The sequence below is a fragment of the Drosophila simulans genome, chromosome 3R (assembly GCF_016746395.2).
Source record: "Drosophila simulans strain w501 chromosome 3R, Prin_Dsim_3.1, whole genome shotgun sequence".
Lineage (NCBI taxonomy): Eukaryota > Metazoa > Arthropoda > Insecta > Diptera > Drosophilidae > Drosophila > Drosophila simulans.
In genome coordinates this window covers 17,320,340-17,337,574 of record NC_052523.2, presented here as the reverse complement: position 1 = coordinate 17,337,574, position 17,235 = coordinate 17,320,340, and the positions used below count along the sequence as shown (strand labels likewise).

Sequence of the window (17,235 nt, the reverse complement as noted above, 5' to 3'; positions counted from 1 at the left end):
CAGTTGCTCCTCGGACCCGCTCGGTTCTGGTATTTTTATACGGCTCTGATGGTCTAAAATTATATGCGAACTGCATGGCTCGTGCAACACCGCTGCTGTCCCCTAGGTGCAATGTACACTTCTAATTTGAATGTAATATACACGGCCCACTGCGGGCACGTTAGCCTGGCTGTAATGGCCAAGATGAGAGGGCTCTCCGTTCGGTCTTGGCTAGCCAACATGCCCTGTACGATTTACAGAGGAGAGCTTCACGAGACTTTAGCGAGGCGTAATGTACATAACGCTTTATGAGTTTTTAAAAATATTTTAAATGCCAACAATGGTTGGCTTATATTCACCCTAAACCTGTCCTGAATTTCAAGGTAACCATTTAATGGCAGTTCTGTGCCCTGTGGAGCATTACGCCTAGGGAGTTTTTAGTAGTTTTTACTAGCCGCCAGTGAAATTATTCTCCCCCACATTTCTAGGCAGGCTATCTGCCGGCCAATGCTGACCCAAACAGCGAGCAGAGAAAACAAATAAAAGGCGACAACGACCAGCAGCACATTATTCAAATAAACAGCACATTTCGCAGCGACAAACCGTGAGACCGCCGATGTCGATGCCGCTGCCGCTGCATTGGCCAAGCGAGCAGCACGGCAGGTTCGCGTTATTATTATGGTCAGTCTATAAATACAGTGCCCAACGTGAGCAACGCCGCCGTGTGAGCGATCCGGGAGATCAAATCGGTCCAATTTGCCGTAGACATCGAGGGGTAACAGGAGGAAAAGGAGAACCAGCAGCCAGAGGAGGAGGTGCTAAGCCGGCAGAAAGATGCCGCCCAAGCGTCCGCCACCGCTCGTGCCGAAGAAGCCCAATCCCAGCATGAACTACGAGGTGTTGATCTACCTCAACTCGTTCTACTTCGGCATGTTCGCCTGTTGCGAGATGGCCATGGGCCTCCTGAAGGCCATCAATCTGAGCTACACGGGACATACTCTGGCCCTGGATACGGGGGTGATGATTAGCTTCATTGTCTTCGAGACGATCCGATTGATAATGGGGCGCATGAGTTCGCTGGCCGATCGAGGTAGAATCTCCCGCCCGCTGGCTGGTCTAATTATAGGATATAGTAAAACAATAGAATCACCCTCAATAGTGTTATCAATCGTTTAATCAAACCAAATCACTAGGCTTAAAAAAATTAATGCTTATATCTTATTTTAATAGTGGCTTTTACAATCAGTTAATCCTGTCCAGATTCTAATGAACTCTTCTGCTTTTCGATCACAGGCTGGTCGGCCATACTGTCGGTCTTCATGACCGCCCCCTGCTTCGTGGGCGTCTCCTATCTGCTGCTGCTCCAGACCTACCGACTGCGCCTGGAGTACTGCCTGTGCACGCTGCAGATCGCCCTTTACCTGACCGAGGTGTGGTATGCCATCGTCTTCGTTTTCTCGCTGTGTCGTCCAGTAACTTATGATTAGCCACATAGACAGAAACATCCAACAGCCAACTAGCAGCAAATATACATGCGAAAGTTTAGCAATCTACAAGATCGAAACAGGATAAAATGCAGAGTAAGGAAATGTAATGAAGATGAAAAGCAGTAGGCAGCTGAATTGCTCATGGCCGTGGAGAAGAGAAACCAAACAGAAAGAAAAGAAAACAAAACACATATGTAGCATATTAATAATTATGTATAGTAAGGTTTATGATAACATACACACACTCTTATATACATATATTTAACGGTTTTATATACAAAAATTGTTAACATTTAAGCATCAATTGGAACCAATATAAGACAACAAGCGAAACCTAAAACTTGAATAATTTTCGCAATTTTAAGATGACAATTTTTTTGTAAAAAAAAGAATATCGAAAAACAAATTTGTTGTGTGAAAATAATAATTTATAATAGTTCACAGATAGCTCGAATCTTAAAGAGAATTGTAAAAAATCATTGGAATTTATCACAAAATCTAGTCAGCATCAAAATCATGAAACAAATGGCCGAAAGGGCATTAAATTAATTTATTACCACTAAGAGGCAGCGTTTAGTAGTTCATACCAATATTCAAAAGGCGGAGAACAACATAATGGAGCCCAGTTAAAAGTCTAGACCATGTGTGTACTTTAATGAAACTACTTTATATAAAACTAGCAAATAGCGTAAATAACATGTTCAAGACGTCACTAAAAACAATGCAAACCCAAGCGGGCAACCGTTTACAAGGTAGCGAACAACAAATTAGCTAAATCATATAAAACATTTATAGAGTGTTAAAAACTAGGCGAAAACCCTCCATTACACTTCTCCCCAATTCAGCCTATTGGCAACTCAAAATCACGCTCAATTATCCCCGCCTGAAAGGAAACGAGGATTACAGCTCCTCCAATGCTAGTCACTAATGTCCACAAACATTTTCGAAGCTACACCGAAGATTGTGTAATAATTTGTAAGACCTTTGTGTGGTTTCATAGCAAAATAACGCACAAATCGATCACAAAAACTCTCAATAGTCCACAAATCTCATGCTTTTAAAACCAAAGAAACAATTTTACTGAAACCAAACCAGCTGGAAGCTAGAAGCTGAAAGAAAACCAAAGCCAGATCCTACGTTGAATAATTTACCTGTATAATATTTATGTCATTTCGTTAAACGCAAAATGTTAACATACTTTTAAAGCGCGTGTAAAACGGATAGTTAATAAACAAACAACAACAATATTTAAAAGAACTTATACACTCTCGATGAAAATGAATATTAAAGATCGAAAGAAATAAAGCAGCATCTGTTATTAGTAGGCCGTGGGTTCAATAAGATCTTTTCGAGTATGATAGGTGTATTTTGTTGTGTGCCTCCAAAATTTCAGATATTATTCAGCTACACACATACAGGCATCCCAAATTTGTAAGCTCTGTAAATTCAAAACCAGAACTGCTGCAGGCCAGTGGCGAACTTTATTTGTCAGCGGAGAACTCAAACCATGGATAGAAACCACAAGTCGGGTAAGTCTAGCCGAGTGTGGCATCCTTAAGTTGTTAAAACTATGTGTGTTCTTTGCTCCAGAAGAGGGGTTTGGACGCTCAACGTCTAGTAGCAGTCGCCGCGTCATGTGGAAGCTCAACGAGGAGGAGGAGACCTTCGACTCCTTGGTCAATTATCGGCGGCATCCTTCGCGCAGCCTGAACCGAAATAAGGTATCCGATGTGCCCACCAAGGGACGCACTGCCTCTGAAAACTGTCAGCTGCCATCGCAAGAGTTGGAAACACAGAGCGCCAGCAACGAACAAGGTGCATTGGGCAACATGTTGGCTAGCCCACCACAAACAAGCAGGAATCCCCATCAATCTTCGGCAACGTCACTGCCGGAGGCCAAGGGATGCACTGCCTCCGAAAACTGCCAGTTGCTAGCGCCAGAGGTGGAAACAAAGAGCGCCAGCAACGAACAAGGTGCATTGGGCAAAATGTCGGTTAGCCTGCCGCAACAAAGCTGGAATGTCAATCAATCGTCGGCCACGTCACTGCCGGAGGCCAAGGAGATCAGCTCCAAAGAGCAGGCGATCATCTACTGGCGGCGTCTTTTCGACGGTATCCACAAGCGTCAACGTGGCGAAAGGAAAATTTCAGCAATGCAGCCCGAGAATCCCACAGATGTCGTGCTGACGTCTAAGCCAAACCTGGCATTGCGCTACAAGCCCTCCCACGAATCGCTTAAGAACAAGCGGATCAAGGACCTGGCTCCTGAACGATGCCCGAGCACGTCCCGGGGATCAACGTCCTGCAAACTGGTATCGGATCTCAAGATGGAGACGTTCAGCCTGCCGCCGCAGCAGACGTGTGTTGTGCGCGAAGTGGAGCCACGGTTTGGCCGACGCCGACGCATGTTGTTGGCCAACGACACGGATTCATGCTACTCCGGCGAGCTGGAGGTCCCCAAAAACAGTCCCGTCCAGGAGCCAGGATCCTATCCGCGCAGCGAACTGATCAGTGTCCATGTCTCGGCGCCCACCAGCTGCTCGTTTACGGGAGCGACACGGCGGATTCCGTCTCCAACTAGGCATCGCACTGCGGCGAGCAAGGTGGCCGCCGCGACGAAGGGCGGACCATCACCAGCAGTGGGGGGCAACAAGTGCTCGAGTGTCAGCAGTGGGAGCGCAGGTACCAACCAACTGCCCAATTTCCGCCAGCGGCAGCAAGAGCTCCATCGCTATCGCGTTATGATCGAGAAACGGCGTCTCGATCTCCTCGAACTCAAGATAGCCCGCGAACGCGAAGAGGCGCTGCACAGCGAGGTCCTGTTCCACAAGGAACTGCAGATCAAGGAGAACATGATCAAGGTGTACGAGGACAACGACTGCTCCAACGCCTAGGACTTCCTTTACTCCTAATTCTTTCGACACAAAATTCATAAAGGTTTTTTACAGTTGGCAATGGCCCTGGCCTCAGTAGTTCAAAACACTCAGTCAAATAAAACCGAAATTCATTTAGTCATCCCAATTTAGGTTTTTTATTAACTACATGAGAAATAAGTATCCAAACTGCAATATTTGAAATTCTTGTAAGAGTCTCAGCAACTTGGCGCGCAATTTCAAATTTAATGTGCTCGCTCGTTTACAGCACTGGCAGTGTGTGCGCTTCGCTGTGAATGGACATTAGCCCCAACCAACTTTTTATTTCATTTGTTTAAACCGAAAACGTGAAATGTTAATAAATGTGTGCCGAGTTTGCGGCAGGAGCCGGCTATGCCCCAAAGCCGTGGAGCTCTTCAAGCCCGGCAGACAGGCTATTCTTCGCCGCATCCAACTTATAACCGGAATTCGCGTGAGTTAAGGAATCAAAATGGATCGCGCAATTTACATATGTATGAGCGCTTCCTTTTTTGTATTCTGCAGCTTCAGCAGATTCCCAATGCTCCGGATATGGTGTGCTTTTGCTGCCAGATCGATCTCCAATCGGCCACAATTTTCCGGAGGCAGTGCATACTGCAGCAGAAGAAATGGGTGCCATTACAGCACAGCGATGAAGTGGGGGCCAGCGAGGAAAAGAAGGTGGAACCCAATGATCCCTCAACCAAGAAGAAAACGACCCAGCGTCGAAAGGGGCGACCCAGGATGCCACTGGAAATTGTGGATATTGTCGTAGCGAACGGGAATAAGGCTTCAGCAGATGCACCAGTTGGTGGTGATGAATTTGATCAGCCGGTGGAGATCTCCAATGAACCGGATGCCACCGATAGCGATGTTAACCTGGAGGAAATAGATCTTCCGGATGAGGATGGCTTGGAGTCGGATCACGATTTACCGAATGTTCAAATCCACAAGTGCGACACTTGTGGAGAAATCAAAAACAATAAATCATCTCTGGTCAGGCATCAGTTTGAACATAATGGACTAAGACCATATCCCTGCAAGTAAGTAAGAATCGCGCCGAAAATATACATTTACTGATGCCTAAATAGGTTGCAACAATCTTCGTCGTTATCTAGCGTCTTGGTATCTGGTCCATTATCACGATTTGATTAGCATACATTGTACATACATACATACAATTCTTTTTCTCTGTACAGTATCCACAATCTGTATTAACAATCTGTATTTTTCAGGGAGTGTCCAAAGACCTTTTTGTCACCGAGTGATCTGAAGGCACATAATCTCACCCACCACACATTGGAGCCCCCGTTCGCCTGTCGCTACTGCGATCGTCGCTACTTCTCCGTGGTGGGCAGGAAGAAGCACGAGCGGGTCCACACCAACGAGCGACCATTTGTGTGCGATCATTGCGGCAAGGCCTTCACCAGGACCTGCATCCTGAAGGCTCACATGGCGTCCCACCAAGTTGTGAGGAAGTATAGGTACTTGATGAAATTAAAACAACATGTCGAGATAAATTCTGCTATAATCTTTCAATCCCGTTTCAGTTGCGATGTCTGCGATCGTTCGTTCAGCCTGAAGAAACATCTCGCTACGCACTTCATCTCCAATACCCACAAGCGGAATGCTAAAGCCGTCACCTCGTCGTCGGAGTACATGTCCATGCTCAGTTTTGAATCTGATGAAACCTGGTTCCAAGGCACCCCACTGACCAGTTCCGTTGACGAAGATCTGGTGCAGTCGCAATTCGACCTGTTGTGTCAGGAAGTTTGATTCATCTCAAGATGCCATTTGATTTATCAAAATACCAAAAAAAATTAAATTTAGGTAAGAGCTAATCTGCAAAGACTTAGTAACAGCTGAAACCACAAAAGACAATATCAAATATGGGTCTAAAAATATTGGTGACATTTTTAAAATTCCTTAAAACCCAGCAACAAAGAGACAACTTCGGAACAAATTTTGCTTTTTTAGCACGTAGTTTTTTAAAATCACTTTGCAATGGCCATGTAAATGGCTTTTTGCCATTTTTTTGCATAATTTACATGTGCATTGCAATTGCTTCCTTGAATATCACAAAAGTGCCTATATAGTCTTATCGAAGACTTAAATATAAACATACATACTTTATTGGGCCAGTTTTAATATAAGATATATTCAGACATCAGATACAAAAACGAACAAAGAATTTAGAATCAAAACTTTCTCGAGATACATCTTACGAAACATTTTACGTGGATTATTTGGATTTACCAAAACATAACTATGTTTTCAAAAATTGATACTGCGCATCTTAGCTTGGTAAGATGGTACTTATTTCAGGCATAATACCCATAAAATGGTTCAGTTTAATGATTTGACTAATATTATTTACACCTATTATTAAGATTCAATATTGTAAGCAGTATCTGTTTTATCAGACTGCTCCAGTTGTTAACAGATCAAGAGCTATTTAAATAAAGATTTTGACTTTCAAAAATCCCCCTCCCTGGCTGCTTGAATGAATATTTTATCTGGTTTGCCTCAAAATGAAATCACCATACAATTGCCCTTCCATCAGTCGAGTTTAGTGATCGAGATGCTGAACAACGTGTGTAGAGTCTGCGGAAGGCAGAAGATCTGTGAGAAGAGCCTGAATCTCTTCGATTTGGTCAACCGAAAATATCTAAAGCACTTGCACATGATAAGCGGACTAAGAGTGAGTAAAACGAAGTTTTAAAATTGAGATAAATAATATCAGCAGCAGTTGGTGGAGTTGGACGATGTTCCTGGTTTCATGTGCCTTTGCTGTCAGGCGGAACTCAGATCGGCATTGGCATTCCGGAAGCTTTGCATCAAGACCCAAACTAAATGGCTAGCCATCGAGGACGACTCTTCGTCGGGAGATGAAGATACCAATGCCAATTTGGAGCTGGAATCGAATCAATGTGCATTCAGCCATTTTGGGAAAGAGAAAGAAGGCGAGTTGGTTGAAGAAACCTTTCAGGTACTGATTGAAGAGGAGCCCATGGACAAAACTCTGATCCGAGATGCGAAAGCGCAGCTGAGGGAAGATGGAGTAGATGAGAAGTGTGTACCTCCACAAAAGGTTCTCAAAGTATCAACCAAACTGGATGATCAGATTTACATATGCGAGCTGTGCGGGACTCATGCCACATCGAAACCCACTTTCCAACGCCACATGAGAAAACACACAGGCGAACGACCATTTGGCTGCAAGTAAGCCTCGCTCACAGATTACAATTGTAGATTCTTATGCTGATTTCGCATCTTTTTAGGGACTGTGATGCCAGGTTTCTCTCTGCTGGCGAACTACGTGCCCACCACCGTGTCCATACCGGAGAGCAACCGTTTGCCTGTCGCTTCTGCGAGAAGCGGTATGTCAGCTACATGGGCCGGCTGATCCACGAGCGGACTCACACCAACGATCGACCCTATGTGTGCGAAGAGTGTGGCAAAAAGTTCACCACTGCCTACGTCCTGAGGAACCACATGGTCATCCACACGGGCGAGAGGAATTTCCGGTGCGACATTTGCGATCGCTCCTTCCAGAGAAAGGCGCACCTGATAACGCACACCAGATCCATGATGCACGTCCAAAATGTTAAGAAGCTGAATTCATGAGGGATTACATAGCTCGAGCTATGAAATCATAAGATTTACTTGTTTCTTGAGATAAATAGGTAGTCCCTTTTGGTTAGCTTCATATAGTATTTTATGAATTTAAGTTGTGTGCTCAATATTTGTACTACACCTGATTCTCCAAATGATATAAATGGGTAATGCTTTTAAGTGTGTAGTACACAGAAAACAATAAATTCGTATAGATTGTATATCTAGTTTGATTTTAATTAGTAGCAGCCGTTACGATTTAGTGGTTTTATAAGCCGCCAGTGCTGGACAACGTCTCAGGTGGAAAAGCTAGTGCGCTGCTTCGTGGCAAATGGCAAATCAGTTTTGGGTGGCTGTCTTGTTTACAATTGGAAATTTACCAATTAGAGTCGAGTAACCTGGTAAAATGCTGCAAAATGTGTGCCGCGTGTGTGCCAGCAGCACGGACAACTCGAAATCGTTGAAACTATTTAACAATAGCGCCCGCAAAGTGCTGCAACAAATCAATTTGCTCACCGGTGTTCTGGTAAGCCTACGAAACACATGAATTCCTTCAATTAAAATATTGTATCTTATTTGGCAGCTGCAATGTGAACCCGATTTACCCGACTGGATGTGCGAGACCTGCCAGGCGGATTTGAATAGCGCCATATCCTTTCGTGATCGCTGCCTGAGCAGTCAGAAGATCTTTGAAGAGTCGCTGGTCAGGACCGAAGAGGCCACATCCCGCTCCTCAGTTCGTCGCAGTGCCCGTTCCCAAAGACTGCGGCATGAAGACACCGCGCCAAAGACGCCAGCCAGTCCGCTGGAGGTAATGATTAAGCTGGAGAGCCTGAGCAATGGCGACGAGGAGGACGATGGCATCGACCACCTGGACTCCTGCAACGAAGCCGACATGGAGCTGGCCATCAAAGCGATGTCCAGCACTTCCGAGGATGATGGAACCACCTCACCGGTCAGATTGAAAAGAACCCGACGTCGGGGACTTAAGAAAGGCGGGAAAGGTGAAAATCGCACAAAGGTTACGCTTCCTGTCTTCTTTTGCGATCAGTGCGGCAACAACATTACGGGGAAGTCCTCCTTCGACCGTCACCTGCGCAAACACAGCGGCATTAGACCCTTTCAGTGCGAGTAAGAAAAGCTTTAGCTCGTCAATTGTACAATCTGATGATAGTTAACTGTGTAACTTTGCTCGCATGTAGACTCTGTCCCGCCCGCTTCCTGTCCTCCGGCGAGCTGAAAGGACACCAAGTGATGCATACTGGAGATCGCAAGTTCCAGTGCCGGTACTGTGACCGCACCTACGTGAACTACAGTGGTCGCCTGCGTCACGAGCGGACCCACACCAATGATCGACCCTTTATTTGTGCGCAGTGTGGCAAGAGCTTTACCAATTCGTACATCCTCAAGAACCACATGCTTATCCACACGGGCGAGCGCCTGTTCAGGCTAGTAAACTATCATAGTGCTTAAGTCAATGATCACCTAGTCGTTCCTTTGCAGATGTGAGCTGTGCCATCGATCCTTTGCGCGACCCACCCACTTGAAGACTCATTTTCGATCCAACACTCACAAGCACAACGTGGAGAAATCGAAGGCAGACGCGGGTGGAGTTCCGCTGTCGCCATCCCAGTCAGCGGATCAGGTTAAATTCGTGACGGAAAAGGAGGCAGACGCAGAGGCGGATGCCTTTACGATAGAAGTGCCTTTGCCCGCGGAGCAGGAGCAGGATGAGTCTTTGGGCCTGGCTGCTCTGGAAACATCCACTCTAATGTATAGTACAAACTAGACCTTAATGAGTCCATCTCAACCTTTAAAGCCAAATATAGTTCACATTTTGTTTATCCCTTTTGATTTTTCTCTAAAAATTGTTATTTTGGTAATGCAACCGTTTTTAACTAAGAGCTTCTCAAGTGATATCTTTTAGTGTTTTATCAATAATTATGTTTGCTTTCTGCATATTTCGTATGTGAGCATTTGAACGATAATGGGTGGTAAGGTGTGTGTAGCGACTGAATGACTTATCGCACGGGTCGCACCTGCATATAGAATAGCTTATTATTATTACATTTAAGTACTATTTCGAGGGCCCTCTTACCTAAAAGCCTTCTCCCCGGTATGCACGAGCATGTGGTTCTTAAGAATATATGATGTTGTGAAGGCATTGTTGCACTCCTTGCAGACAAAAGGTCGTTCGTTCGTGTGAGTCCGCTCGTGCTTCAGCCGAGTGCTGTAGTCCGAAAAGCTGCGGGAACAATGTCTGCACTTGAAGGGCTTTTCCCCTGTATGCTTGCGAATGTGGCGCTTAAGTTCCGCCGGCGTGCAGAAGCGATCCTCACAGAATCTTAAATGAAGCGGATTAGTTGGGATCAATCTTAAGTAGAATAGCCACTTTACTCGCATCCAAACTCCTTGACGCCGCGATGTCGCTTACAATGCAGTACGAATGATATTCGATCTTTTATGTGATTTCCGCACTCCTCGCAAAAGTAGGTCCTATTGGAGTCGCGGGTGTTCCGACGTTTTCTACTTTTTTTGGGATTCTCAGAGTCTGATTTGAGTTCCTGCTTTGCATCTACTTCAGTATCGCTTTCGTAAATAAGGTAATCCATGTCACTATAATCAATATCATCCTCATTGTTGGGCTCGTCTTCGTTGATTTTAGATTCAGTAAGAATGTCTTCCAATTTAAAACCGGAGCTTTGGATGGACACTTCATTGAGATCGTCTAATCGCTCGACTTCTATGCTTATCTCTGCCGGATCCAGTTGCTCCTCCGGCTCAATGGCACTTTTTTGAGATTCCTGGCAGATTTTAAAGAAGTCTTCATCATCTTGGGAATGGAGCAACTCCCTTTGGACTTCCAAACAGCGTTCCCGAAAGGATATGGCTTGTTGCACACAAGTTTGGCAGGACGGACATAGGCGATTCGGCAACGTACTACAGTTCTTTAGCTGCAAAAAACAAAAACTTTAGTAAGTTTAAGACATTATTATCCTCTTACCGCAGCTCCAGTTAGTAGTTTGATGTGTTCCAGCGTAGTTTGATTGCGCTTTTCAAATATATTCAATGATCTTTCAGCATTCGTGCGCTTGCCGCAAGTGCGACACACTTTCTCTTCCATTTTTGAACCGATAAAAAATTTTTAAACAGAATACCTCCGAATTTTTTGTAAACAATGCTGTGCTTGTCAATCAGCTGTTCCGTTTGCCATTCGCATGGAAGCGAATTTACGGATAAAATGAATGCTCATAAGTTGGGTTTTGATGTTTTGATTTATTATTCAATATTAAGTTCTACATATTTCAATTGGTTTTGTTTATTATTTGCAGAAATGCTCATTGGCTGTGCGCCATTGTCGGTCTAGCATTGCCTGTAATTGCTATGTATATATAATTAGGCCAGCTTTAGATGTGCAGGCTGTCCTCCTCCTCCTCCTTGAGTTCACGCTTCTGCTCCTGCTCCAGGACCTGTTTCATTTCGGCTTTCTCCAGATGCCGCTTGTGTACGCCAGACCGGAAGTGGGTGCTCAGGTGGGTGGGCAGCATAAAGGACTTGTCGCACAGCTCGCACCTGGAAAGGAAGATTCAGTATTAGATGGTATTTCAAACATATTGGTGACTGTACCAGTATCCCTAGTTTCATATTATTTTAAGAATATTCACAATTTCGTGAGTAATATTTAGTTATCTTAATTCGAAATTTTGAAAAACTCTTGTAATGCCGAATAATATGATCGTAGAATCTCAAATAAACCTAGTTATTGGGTTTCCCTGTACTGTGTAGCTGTAAGACTTAACGTACCTGTAGGCCCGCTCGCCGGAATGTATCAGCATATGGTTCTTAAGGATGTAGCCGGTAGTGAAGGCCTTGCCGCAAGTGCCACAGACGTAGGGGCGCTCATTGGTGTGGGTACGCTCATGCTTCACGCGGGTGGTGTAGTCTGTGAAGCAGCGGCCACAGTACTTACATGCAAACGGACGCTCTCCGGTGTGCTTGCGCATGTGACGTTTCAGCTCGGAAGTTGTGCAGAAGCGCGACTGACAGAGTCTGAAAATAAATCCATTTACTAATGCTGTATCCAAAAAAAAGTAGAAATGTACTCACTCGCAACCAAATTGCTTGTCCCCACGATGGCGCCGACAGTGGAGTTCAAAGGCCATGCGTCCCTTGATGTGATTGCCGCACTGCTCGCAGATGTATACTCCACCAGTGCCACGACGACGCGCATCATCCGACCGGACCTTCGGCTTTGGCGGCAGACTACACTTCTTGACGACAATGTTTTCATGCTCGTACTCATCATCCAGCACGTTGTCAAGAACGGCCACCTCATCATCCGAATCGTAGACGTACGCGTCGTTGACGTCGCCCACAATTAGCTCAGTGTCTTCGTCCAGCTCCAACGTTTGCTGCTGTTCATCGTCTTCGGCCATTATGGAATCATAGTCGGCCTCTTCAATCAAGGATGCTGCGTCGTCCTCGCCGGCGTGTCCCTCGGCCACCTCGTAGTAGGTATTATCGTACTCTACCTTGGTGTCGTCAATCTCTTCCTTAGGTTCTTCCAATACGATTTCCTGATAGGTGGCATAGACCTCATCATCGTCGGGCGGCTTCACCGTCTGGACAATATCTTCGCCCATGACAGCCGCCCGGTAGAAGGCCGAGATGCCCTGACGTTGCTCCTCAGTCAATCCCAAGAGTAGCTCACGCTGGGCGGCGATGCAGCGCTCCCTCAGCTTAACGGCGGAGGCCAGTTCCATGCTGCAGCACTCACAGATCTGATCCGGCAGGCAACCGTAGTTCTCCAGCTAAGAGAAGCACCAATTAATTACGCTATAACTACATAAATTCCATAAAGCCGCAGTGAAAAATTTACCCGAAGGCCTGTGAGCGCCTCAATGTTGTCGATCATCTTTGTGTTGCTCCGCTCGAATAACTTCGGCGAACGCTTGTTACTAGCGTACTTTGCGCATACGCGGCAGGTGCTCTTAAGGTGTTTCAGCGCCGATTTCGACATTTTTTCATTCGCAATCCGAAATAAAATCGTTTTAAAGATATTTCTGAACACAATTAAACGCGTCGCTTGTCAACTGCATTTGCCATTCACCCAGTGTTTCGTTTTAATATTTGCCATTCGCCCCGAAATAAATATAGGTTCAGTGGCGTAGGCAAAAGGGGTTCATAAGATGCCAAAATGTATATATTCCTGTGAAATCGAATAACTTTGTCAACATTAGTATTATATATGGTTTTAATACTGAATGTGATTTGCATATTGGTTATATTCCAATAATCTCACATATAAATTTGAAATAAGTTGTTTTCTAATTTATGTGACGTTTTATAAATTTACATCTCATTTATAAATTAATTTCTATAGAACTGCAAGCGAAACTAAATATATACAGTAGAACGGGTTCTAAGCTAAGGCCCTGGCATAAGTACAGTTTCTTCGGTGTGTTTCATCCCTCACGGGCTACGTCTATGTCATTGTTGGCAAACAGCTGTCAGGAATGCCGACAACAACAACCACGACGCTATGGCGAACTTGGAATGGTAATTTATTTATTTTCCCCCGAAAATAAACAAATAAGCATTTATAAACATTTCTCCTGACTGCAGGGTGTGCGTGCCGCGATGCTACGAGGTCCGGAAGAACCGCCTGACTGGTCAGGCCACGCTGGAGCATCCCCTAAAGCAGCATACGGTGACGGTGGGTAAATGATACAACGCCCTTATCTGTAAGTGATTTAAATGGAAGCACAATCTCCACCAGGTGGTGGACAGCAATCCCTTGAGCCGAGCTCTGGAGGGCACAGATCCGCTCTCGCAGTTTGCACGCCAAGATGATGAGCTCAACGATCCGCTTAGTCAAATGGTCACCGAATTTGTAAGTAAAATGGTGCACCGGCTAAAAACATGACTAAGTTTTTCGCACTCGGATCTGCAGGATCTCAAGCCGAAGCGCCGCGAACGTGACCGAACGGAGCCCGAGGACAACACACTGCAGTGGAGCAGCCGACGACTAGGGATCCTCAACCGCTTTACAACCAATGAGAAGCTATCGCTGTCTACCAGCTTTCTGGTGTCAGCGGGTAGCCTGGATGGCGGCAACGAAAGCAGTAAGTTCAGGGGTTGTTATTCATTTGATCTGTGATATATATTAATAAGAATCGTAGTTAAAGCACAAACGGTGGTGGCCGACAAGACAAAGTTTCGCTTGGAGCAGTTAGACCACTTCGACGACGGCAGCATGCGTCACATGATGGATCTTACTCAGCAGGAGTACATTCAGCGGTTTGAGCAACTCAAGCAGGAGCTGATCCAGTCCTGGCACAACGATCAGCGAGTGAAGGCGTTGAAGATAGCCATACAGTGTGCCAAGATGCTAGCGGACACCACTGTGCTGCAATTCTATCCGAGTCAGTACGTTCTTATCACTGATATACTGGATGTTTTTGGAAAATTGGTATACGAACGACTGCGTGCTAAGGCCTCTGGAGATCCTGCCGCATCGGCGGCCACATTAGAGCGGGAAAAGGAAGCTGCCCGGGATACGTGCCAGAATTGGTTTTACAAGATCGCCTCGATTCGGGAGTTGCTGCCGCGTCTTTACTTGGAGCTGTCAATATTCAAGTGCTACGAATTCCTGTCATCATCGCGCGAGGAGTATGAGCGAATTCTGCAACGTTTGACCCATCAACTGAGGGGTATAGCTGATCCTCTGGTATCGAGCTATGCCCGCTGCTACTTGGTGCGCATGGGCGTTACTCTAACGCCCAGTAAGACATACATAAGAGAGAACTTTGCCGATCTGTTTCTAGTATATCCTCAGGTGAGATCGAGAAATATTAAACGTTTTATCACTTTTACTACAAATTTAATACTTTTAAAGATCTTTCGCTTCGTGGCCCGCTTTAATCTGCATCCGGAGATCGTCACCGCCAGCTCATACCTACAACTTTATGCCCCAGCCTTTGACTACATGCTTCTCTGCCTTGTTCACAAAAGTGAACTGCACACCCAGGATATTCTTAATGAGTGCAAGCAGTTAAAGAATAAGTAAGTAATTTTCTTTTCAGAATTTTAAATGAACTAATTCGTATTGCATTTATTCCCAGTGGTGCTATTCTGATGTCTGTTTTAAGTTCCTTTAAATCAGAGTTTATTGCTACGAATGCATTAGAATTTATTGCGCTAATTAATGCTTCCGAAACGCCCGGAATCTCCAAGTCCCAGTTGCTGCGCTCGCTGGGAAGCTGCGTTAGCAGCTGCGCTCCTCTACAGGAGCAGCGGGTGACTTTCCTGAAGGCTGCCTTCGAGACGATCAACAAGTTGACTGATCCAAATGAGTATATAAACTGTGTGGAAACATGGGCTGTCTTTGTATCACAGTATTTTACGGTCAGTTTGAAGTCTATATCTAAAATATTATCAATAATGCTTAAGTCTTTTTATCAGATAAACGAGGTAAACAGATTGCTAGGAGAACTGAATACGCGAATGTGTCTTGGCAAAGCATATGAAAAGCACTATTCCCAATTGCAAAATATTCTTACCCGGATAATGCAGAACTATCGCAGCATTGAGCTTCTGTTGATCCAGCCCAACTTTCTGCCCTACTTGGATCTCTTCCAAAAGGAGTCGGTGCGTGTCGAGGTTTGCAAAAACATTCTCAGTTTCTACAAACAGAACAGCGAGGAATATACCTGCGACGCTGTAGTGACAAACGCATTGATGTATCTCGGAAAGATCTTGAACGATTCAGTGAAGTTAGTGTTGCAATAGTGGAAAAGTTTATTTTAATTCTAATCACACAACTATTTATTCAGTGCCTTGTCTGTGGATGATGAACGTCGTCAGATAGCGCAGCTAATCAATGTGTTTATTCACAAAGTTCACTTTGGCAACGACTTGGAGCAGCAACTAAGTTTTTATGTGGAGGCTCGGGGCACGTTTAGCAATCTGGACGCAGTCTACGTAACTCTGGTGCATGCGGCCTGCAAGTTAGCCACCCGAAACCGTTCGAAGTCAACGGGTTTCGTTAAGGCCTGCATCGCCTACTGCTTCATCACCATTCCCAGCATTGAAGCTGTCCAGCAGCAAATGAATTTGTATTTACTATGCGGACAGCTGGCTCTGCAGCATCTCTGCCTGGGGCAAGGCAAGTATTAAATCAATATTGTTTAACTACTTTATAAAAATTTATTTCTCTATATACCTTCTCTATATAGCTGATGCTTGCTTTGAGGCCGCTTTGCAATTGGTTAATGAGCTGCCCGCAGCCACAGTGGACTTTGATGGAAAGCCTCGCAGCTTAGAGCCATTCCTGGTCTCGTATATGTGTAATATCCTGGCCACATTGATCGTGGTACCAGATAGTCCGGAACAGGGTGTCCTCTATTTTCTTCGCCTTCTGCTAGAAGTGGTTGGCAGACATAAATTCAAAGCTGACAGCTCAGCGCCGAGTATCATCTATCTGCATTCCCTCGATATGCTGTATGTACAAAGTCTGGAAAGGTTTCCCTATCATATAAAAGGAGGTAGGATAATTGGATTACAATTTGTATCGCTGACTTATGGTTTCTAATGCTTATAGTGGTGTCCAATGACGATTTGTATGGCCACGACCCCAAATTCTTGCAGGAGGTAAACAATATGTGTGCTCAGGTTGTTGATGCCATTCTTCTGCAGCTGAAATCGCTGGGACTAGCGCAGCAGCAAAGATCGCAAGCGGAGCTAGCCCTGCAACTTTTTCTAAGGATTGTAAAGTACGCGGATCTGGAGAGGGAAACTATTGCTCAATTGGCAGTCAATCTGTGGCTCCTAGCCAACAAGGCACAATCACAATTGGATGTGAAAACACTAGTAAGTGACATATTATATATTACCCGTAAGTCCCATTTATATAACATGCGTTTTTTCTATGCAGCCCCAAACTCTGCGCAGTGTTGAGATCCTATACAAACAAATAAAGGATGCATCTCCCACAAGGGCTCAGGCTATTGCCAAACTGCTCCTGCGCATGCGCAGCAGCTGAGAATCGAGCTTGTAAATCCAATGGTTATATGCTGAGATTATATATTCTTATGTGCATGAATCTTTTACGGATTCATTGGCCGGTTCTCCTGCGTTTTTGCTTAGTTAACCTTGACGAGGAACCGACAAATTTTGTATTACATTTCTGTGCAATTAAAAGTTATAACGTTTGAGGAAATTATTAAAATTTTACCTATACCTACGTAGGTAATAAACGCGTA

At 45.0% G+C, this 17,235-nt stretch overlaps 8 protein-coding genes across 10 annotated transcripts; 6 read left to right on the top strand and 2 right to left on the bottom strand.

Moving 5' to 3' along the window:
* The first annotated feature begins 38 nt into the window (after window positions 1-38).
* LOC6728892 lies at window positions 39-1,806 on the top strand. Its single transcript, XM_002104189.4, has 2 exons — window positions 39-1,069; window positions 1,273-1,806. Exons 1-2 carry the CDS (start codon window positions 814-816, stop codon window positions 1,464-1,466), a joined length of 450 nt encoding a protein of 149 aa, XP_002104225.1. The 5' UTR covers window positions 39-813; the 3' UTR covers window positions 1,467-1,806.
* Window positions 1,807-2,781: 975 nt separating this feature from the next.
* LOC6728891 lies at window positions 2,782-4,487 on the top strand. 2 transcript variants are annotated; one of them, XM_016174993.1, is made up of 2 exons: window positions 2,782-2,995; window positions 3,057-4,487. In XM_016174993.1, exons 1-2 carry the CDS (start codon window positions 2,974-2,976, stop codon window positions 4,358-4,360), a joined length of 1,326 nt encoding a protein of 441 aa, XP_016035581.1. In that variant the 5' UTR covers window positions 2,782-2,973; the 3' UTR covers window positions 4,361-4,487. The 2 variants fall into 2 exon arrangements, with proteins under 2 accessions (XP_016035581.1, XP_039151300.1); XM_039295366.1 differs by having other exon boundaries at window positions 2,812-2,995; window positions 3,060-4,487.
* On the top strand, window positions 4,435-6,245 carry LOC6728890 (transcription factor Ouib). 2 transcript variants are annotated; one of them, XM_044923293.1, is made up of 5 exons: window positions 4,435-4,548; window positions 4,608-4,811; window positions 4,883-5,400; window positions 5,593-5,841; window positions 5,908-6,245. In XM_044923293.1, the coding sequence occupies exons 2-5, from the start codon at window positions 4,692-4,694 to the stop codon at window positions 6,131-6,133; spliced, it is 1,113 nt and encodes a 370-aa protein (XP_044779228.1). In that variant the 5' UTR covers window positions 4,435-4,548; window positions 4,608-4,691; the 3' UTR covers window positions 6,134-6,245. The 2 variants fall into 2 exon arrangements, with proteins under 2 accessions (XP_044779228.1, XP_002104223.1); XM_002104187.4 differs by lacking the exon at window positions 4,435-4,548 and having other exon boundaries at window positions 4,603-4,811.
* Window positions 6,246-6,837: 592 nt separating this feature from the next.
* LOC6728889 (transcription factor Ouib) lies at window positions 6,838-8,017 on the top strand. Its single transcript, XM_002104186.4, has 3 exons — window positions 6,838-7,058; window positions 7,107-7,579; window positions 7,639-8,017. The coding sequence occupies exons 1-3, from the start codon at window positions 6,861-6,863 to the stop codon at window positions 7,982-7,984; spliced, it is 1,017 nt and encodes a 338-aa protein (XP_002104222.2). The 5' UTR covers window positions 6,838-6,860; the 3' UTR covers window positions 7,985-8,017.
* Window positions 8,018-8,358: 341 nt separating this feature from the next.
* LOC6728888 (transcription factor Ouib) lies at window positions 8,359-9,816 on the top strand. Its single transcript, XM_002104185.4, has 4 exons — window positions 8,359-8,498; window positions 8,556-9,103; window positions 9,175-9,420; window positions 9,476-9,816. Exons 1-4 carry the CDS (start codon window positions 8,379-8,381, stop codon window positions 9,759-9,761), a joined length of 1,200 nt encoding a protein of 399 aa, XP_002104221.2. The 5' UTR covers window positions 8,359-8,378; the 3' UTR covers window positions 9,762-9,816.
* LOC6728887 (transcription factor Ouib) lies at window positions 9,797-11,202 on the bottom strand. The gene is made up of 4 exons (XM_002104184.4): window positions 10,977-11,202; window positions 10,370-10,926; window positions 10,071-10,316; window positions 9,797-10,011 (listed from the first exon to the last, which is right to left on the bottom strand). Exons 1-4 carry the CDS (start codon window positions 11,094-11,096, stop codon window positions 9,882-9,884), a joined length of 1,053 nt encoding a protein of 350 aa, XP_002104220.2. The 5' UTR covers window positions 11,097-11,202; the 3' UTR covers window positions 9,797-9,881.
* Window positions 11,203-11,228: 26 nt separating this feature from the next.
* Window positions 11,229-13,112, bottom strand: LOC27207568 (transcription factor Ouib). Its single transcript, XM_016183253.2, has 4 exons — window positions 12,852-13,112; window positions 12,080-12,783; window positions 11,777-12,022; window positions 11,229-11,545 (listed from the first exon to the last, which is right to left on the bottom strand). Exons 1-4 carry the CDS (start codon window positions 12,990-12,992, stop codon window positions 11,380-11,382), a joined length of 1,257 nt encoding a protein of 418 aa, XP_016035580.1. The 5' UTR covers window positions 12,993-13,112; the 3' UTR covers window positions 11,229-11,379.
* Window positions 13,113-13,380: 268 nt separating this feature from the next.
* On the top strand, window positions 13,381-17,235 carry LOC6728886 (VPS35 endosomal protein sorting factor-like). The gene is made up of 12 exons (XM_016174994.3): window positions 13,381-13,531; window positions 13,598-13,688; window positions 13,752-13,865; window positions 13,926-14,097; window positions 14,155-14,810; window positions 14,871-15,037; window positions 15,097-15,379; window positions 15,437-15,747; window positions 15,808-16,139; window positions 16,210-16,518; window positions 16,575-16,843; window positions 16,908-17,235. The coding sequence occupies exons 1-12, from the start codon at window positions 13,515-13,517 to the stop codon at window positions 17,013-17,015; spliced, it is 2,829 nt and encodes a 942-aa protein (XP_016035579.1). The 5' UTR covers window positions 13,381-13,514; the 3' UTR covers window positions 17,016-17,235.

What these genes read in the sequence shown, in the direction of transcription:
- LOC6728892 (XM_002104189.4), top strand. Translation starts at nt 814, where the DNA reads ATGCCGCCCAAGCGTCCGCCACCGCTCGTGCCGAAGAAGCCCAATCCC. An exon ending in GAGTTCGCTGGCCGATCGAG is followed by an intron (nt 1,070 to 1,272) that starts GTAGAATCTCCC and finishes TTTCGATCACAG; the next exon opens with GCTGGTCGGCCATACTGTCG.
- LOC6728891 (XM_016174993.1), top strand. Translation starts at nt 2,974, where the DNA reads ATGGATAGAAACCACAAGTCGG. An exon ending in GGATAGAAACCACAAGTCGG is followed by an intron (nt 2,996 to 3,056) that starts GTAAGTCTAGCC and finishes TCTTTGCTCCAG; the next exon opens with AAGAGGGGTTTGGACGCTCA.
- LOC6728890 (XM_044923293.1), top strand. Translation starts at nt 4,692, where the DNA reads ATGTTAATAAATGTGTGCCGAGTTTGCGGCAGGAGCCGGCTATGCCCC. An exon ending in AACTTATAACCGGAATTCGC is followed by an intron (nt 4,812 to 4,882) that starts GTGAGTTAAGGA and finishes TGTATTCTGCAG; the next exon opens with CTTCAGCAGATTCCCAATGC. An exon ending in CTAAGACCATATCCCTGCAA is followed by an intron (nt 5,401 to 5,592) that starts GTAAGTAAGAAT and finishes TGTATTTTTCAG; the next exon opens with GGAGTGTCCAAAGACCTTTT.
- LOC6728889 (XM_002104186.4), top strand. Translation starts at nt 6,861, where the DNA reads ATGAATATTTTATCTGGTTTGCCTCAAAATGAAATCACCATACAATTG. An exon ending in ACATGATAAGCGGACTAAGA is followed by an intron (nt 7,059 to 7,106) that starts GTGAGTAAAACG and finishes TATCAGCAGCAG; the next exon opens with TTGGTGGAGTTGGACGATGT. An exon ending in GAACGACCATTTGGCTGCAA is followed by an intron (nt 7,580 to 7,638) that starts GTAAGCCTCGCT and finishes GCATCTTTTTAG; the next exon opens with GGACTGTGATGCCAGGTTTC.
- LOC6728888 (XM_002104185.4), top strand. Translation starts at nt 8,379, where the DNA reads ATGCTGCAAAATGTGTGCCGCGTGTGTGCCAGCAGCACGGACAACTCG. An exon ending in ATTAGACCCTTTCAGTGCGA is followed by an intron (nt 9,104 to 9,174) that starts GTAAGAAAAGCT and finishes GCTCGCATGTAG; the next exon opens with ACTCTGTCCCGCCCGCTTCC. An exon ending in ACGGGCGAGCGCCTGTTCAG is followed by an intron (nt 9,421 to 9,475) that starts GCTAGTAAACTA and finishes GTTCCTTTGCAG; the next exon opens with ATGTGAGCTGTGCCATCGAT.
- LOC6728887 (XM_002104184.4), bottom strand. Translation starts at nt 11,096, where the DNA reads ATGGAAGAGAAAGTGTGTCGCACTTGCGGCAAGCGCACGAATGCTGAA. An exon ending in GTCAAGGAGTTTGGATGCGA is followed by an intron (nt 10,317 to 10,369) that starts GTAAAGTGGCTA and finishes GCTTCATTTAAG; the next exon opens with ATTCTGTGAGGATCGCTTCT. An exon ending in ACCGGGGAGAAGGCTTTTAG is followed by an intron (nt 10,012 to 10,070) that starts GTAAGAGGGCCC and finishes TTCTATATGCAG; the next exon opens with GTGCGACCCGTGCGATAAGT.
- LOC27207568 (XM_016183253.2), bottom strand. Translation starts at nt 12,992, where the DNA reads ATGTCGAAATCGGCGCTGAAACACCTTAAGAGCACCTGCCGCGTATGC. An exon ending in GACAAGCAATTTGGTTGCGA is followed by an intron (nt 12,023 to 12,079) that starts GTGAGTACATTT and finishes ATTTATTTTCAG; the next exon opens with ACTCTGTCAGTCGCGCTTCT. An exon ending in TCCGGCGAGCGGGCCTACAG is followed by an intron (nt 11,546 to 11,776) that starts GTACGTTAAGTC and finishes CTTCCTTTCCAG; the next exon opens with GTGCGAGCTGTGCGACAAGT.
- LOC6728886 (XM_016174994.3), top strand. An exon ending in TGTTTCTAGTATATCCTCAG is followed by an intron (nt 14,811 to 14,870) that starts GTGAGATCGAGA and finishes ATACTTTTAAAG; the next exon opens with ATCTTTCGCTTCGTGGCCCG. An exon ending in TCCCTATCATATAAAAGGAG is followed by an intron (nt 16,519 to 16,574) that starts GTAGGATAATTG and finishes TAATGCTTATAG; the next exon opens with TGGTGTCCAATGACGATTTG.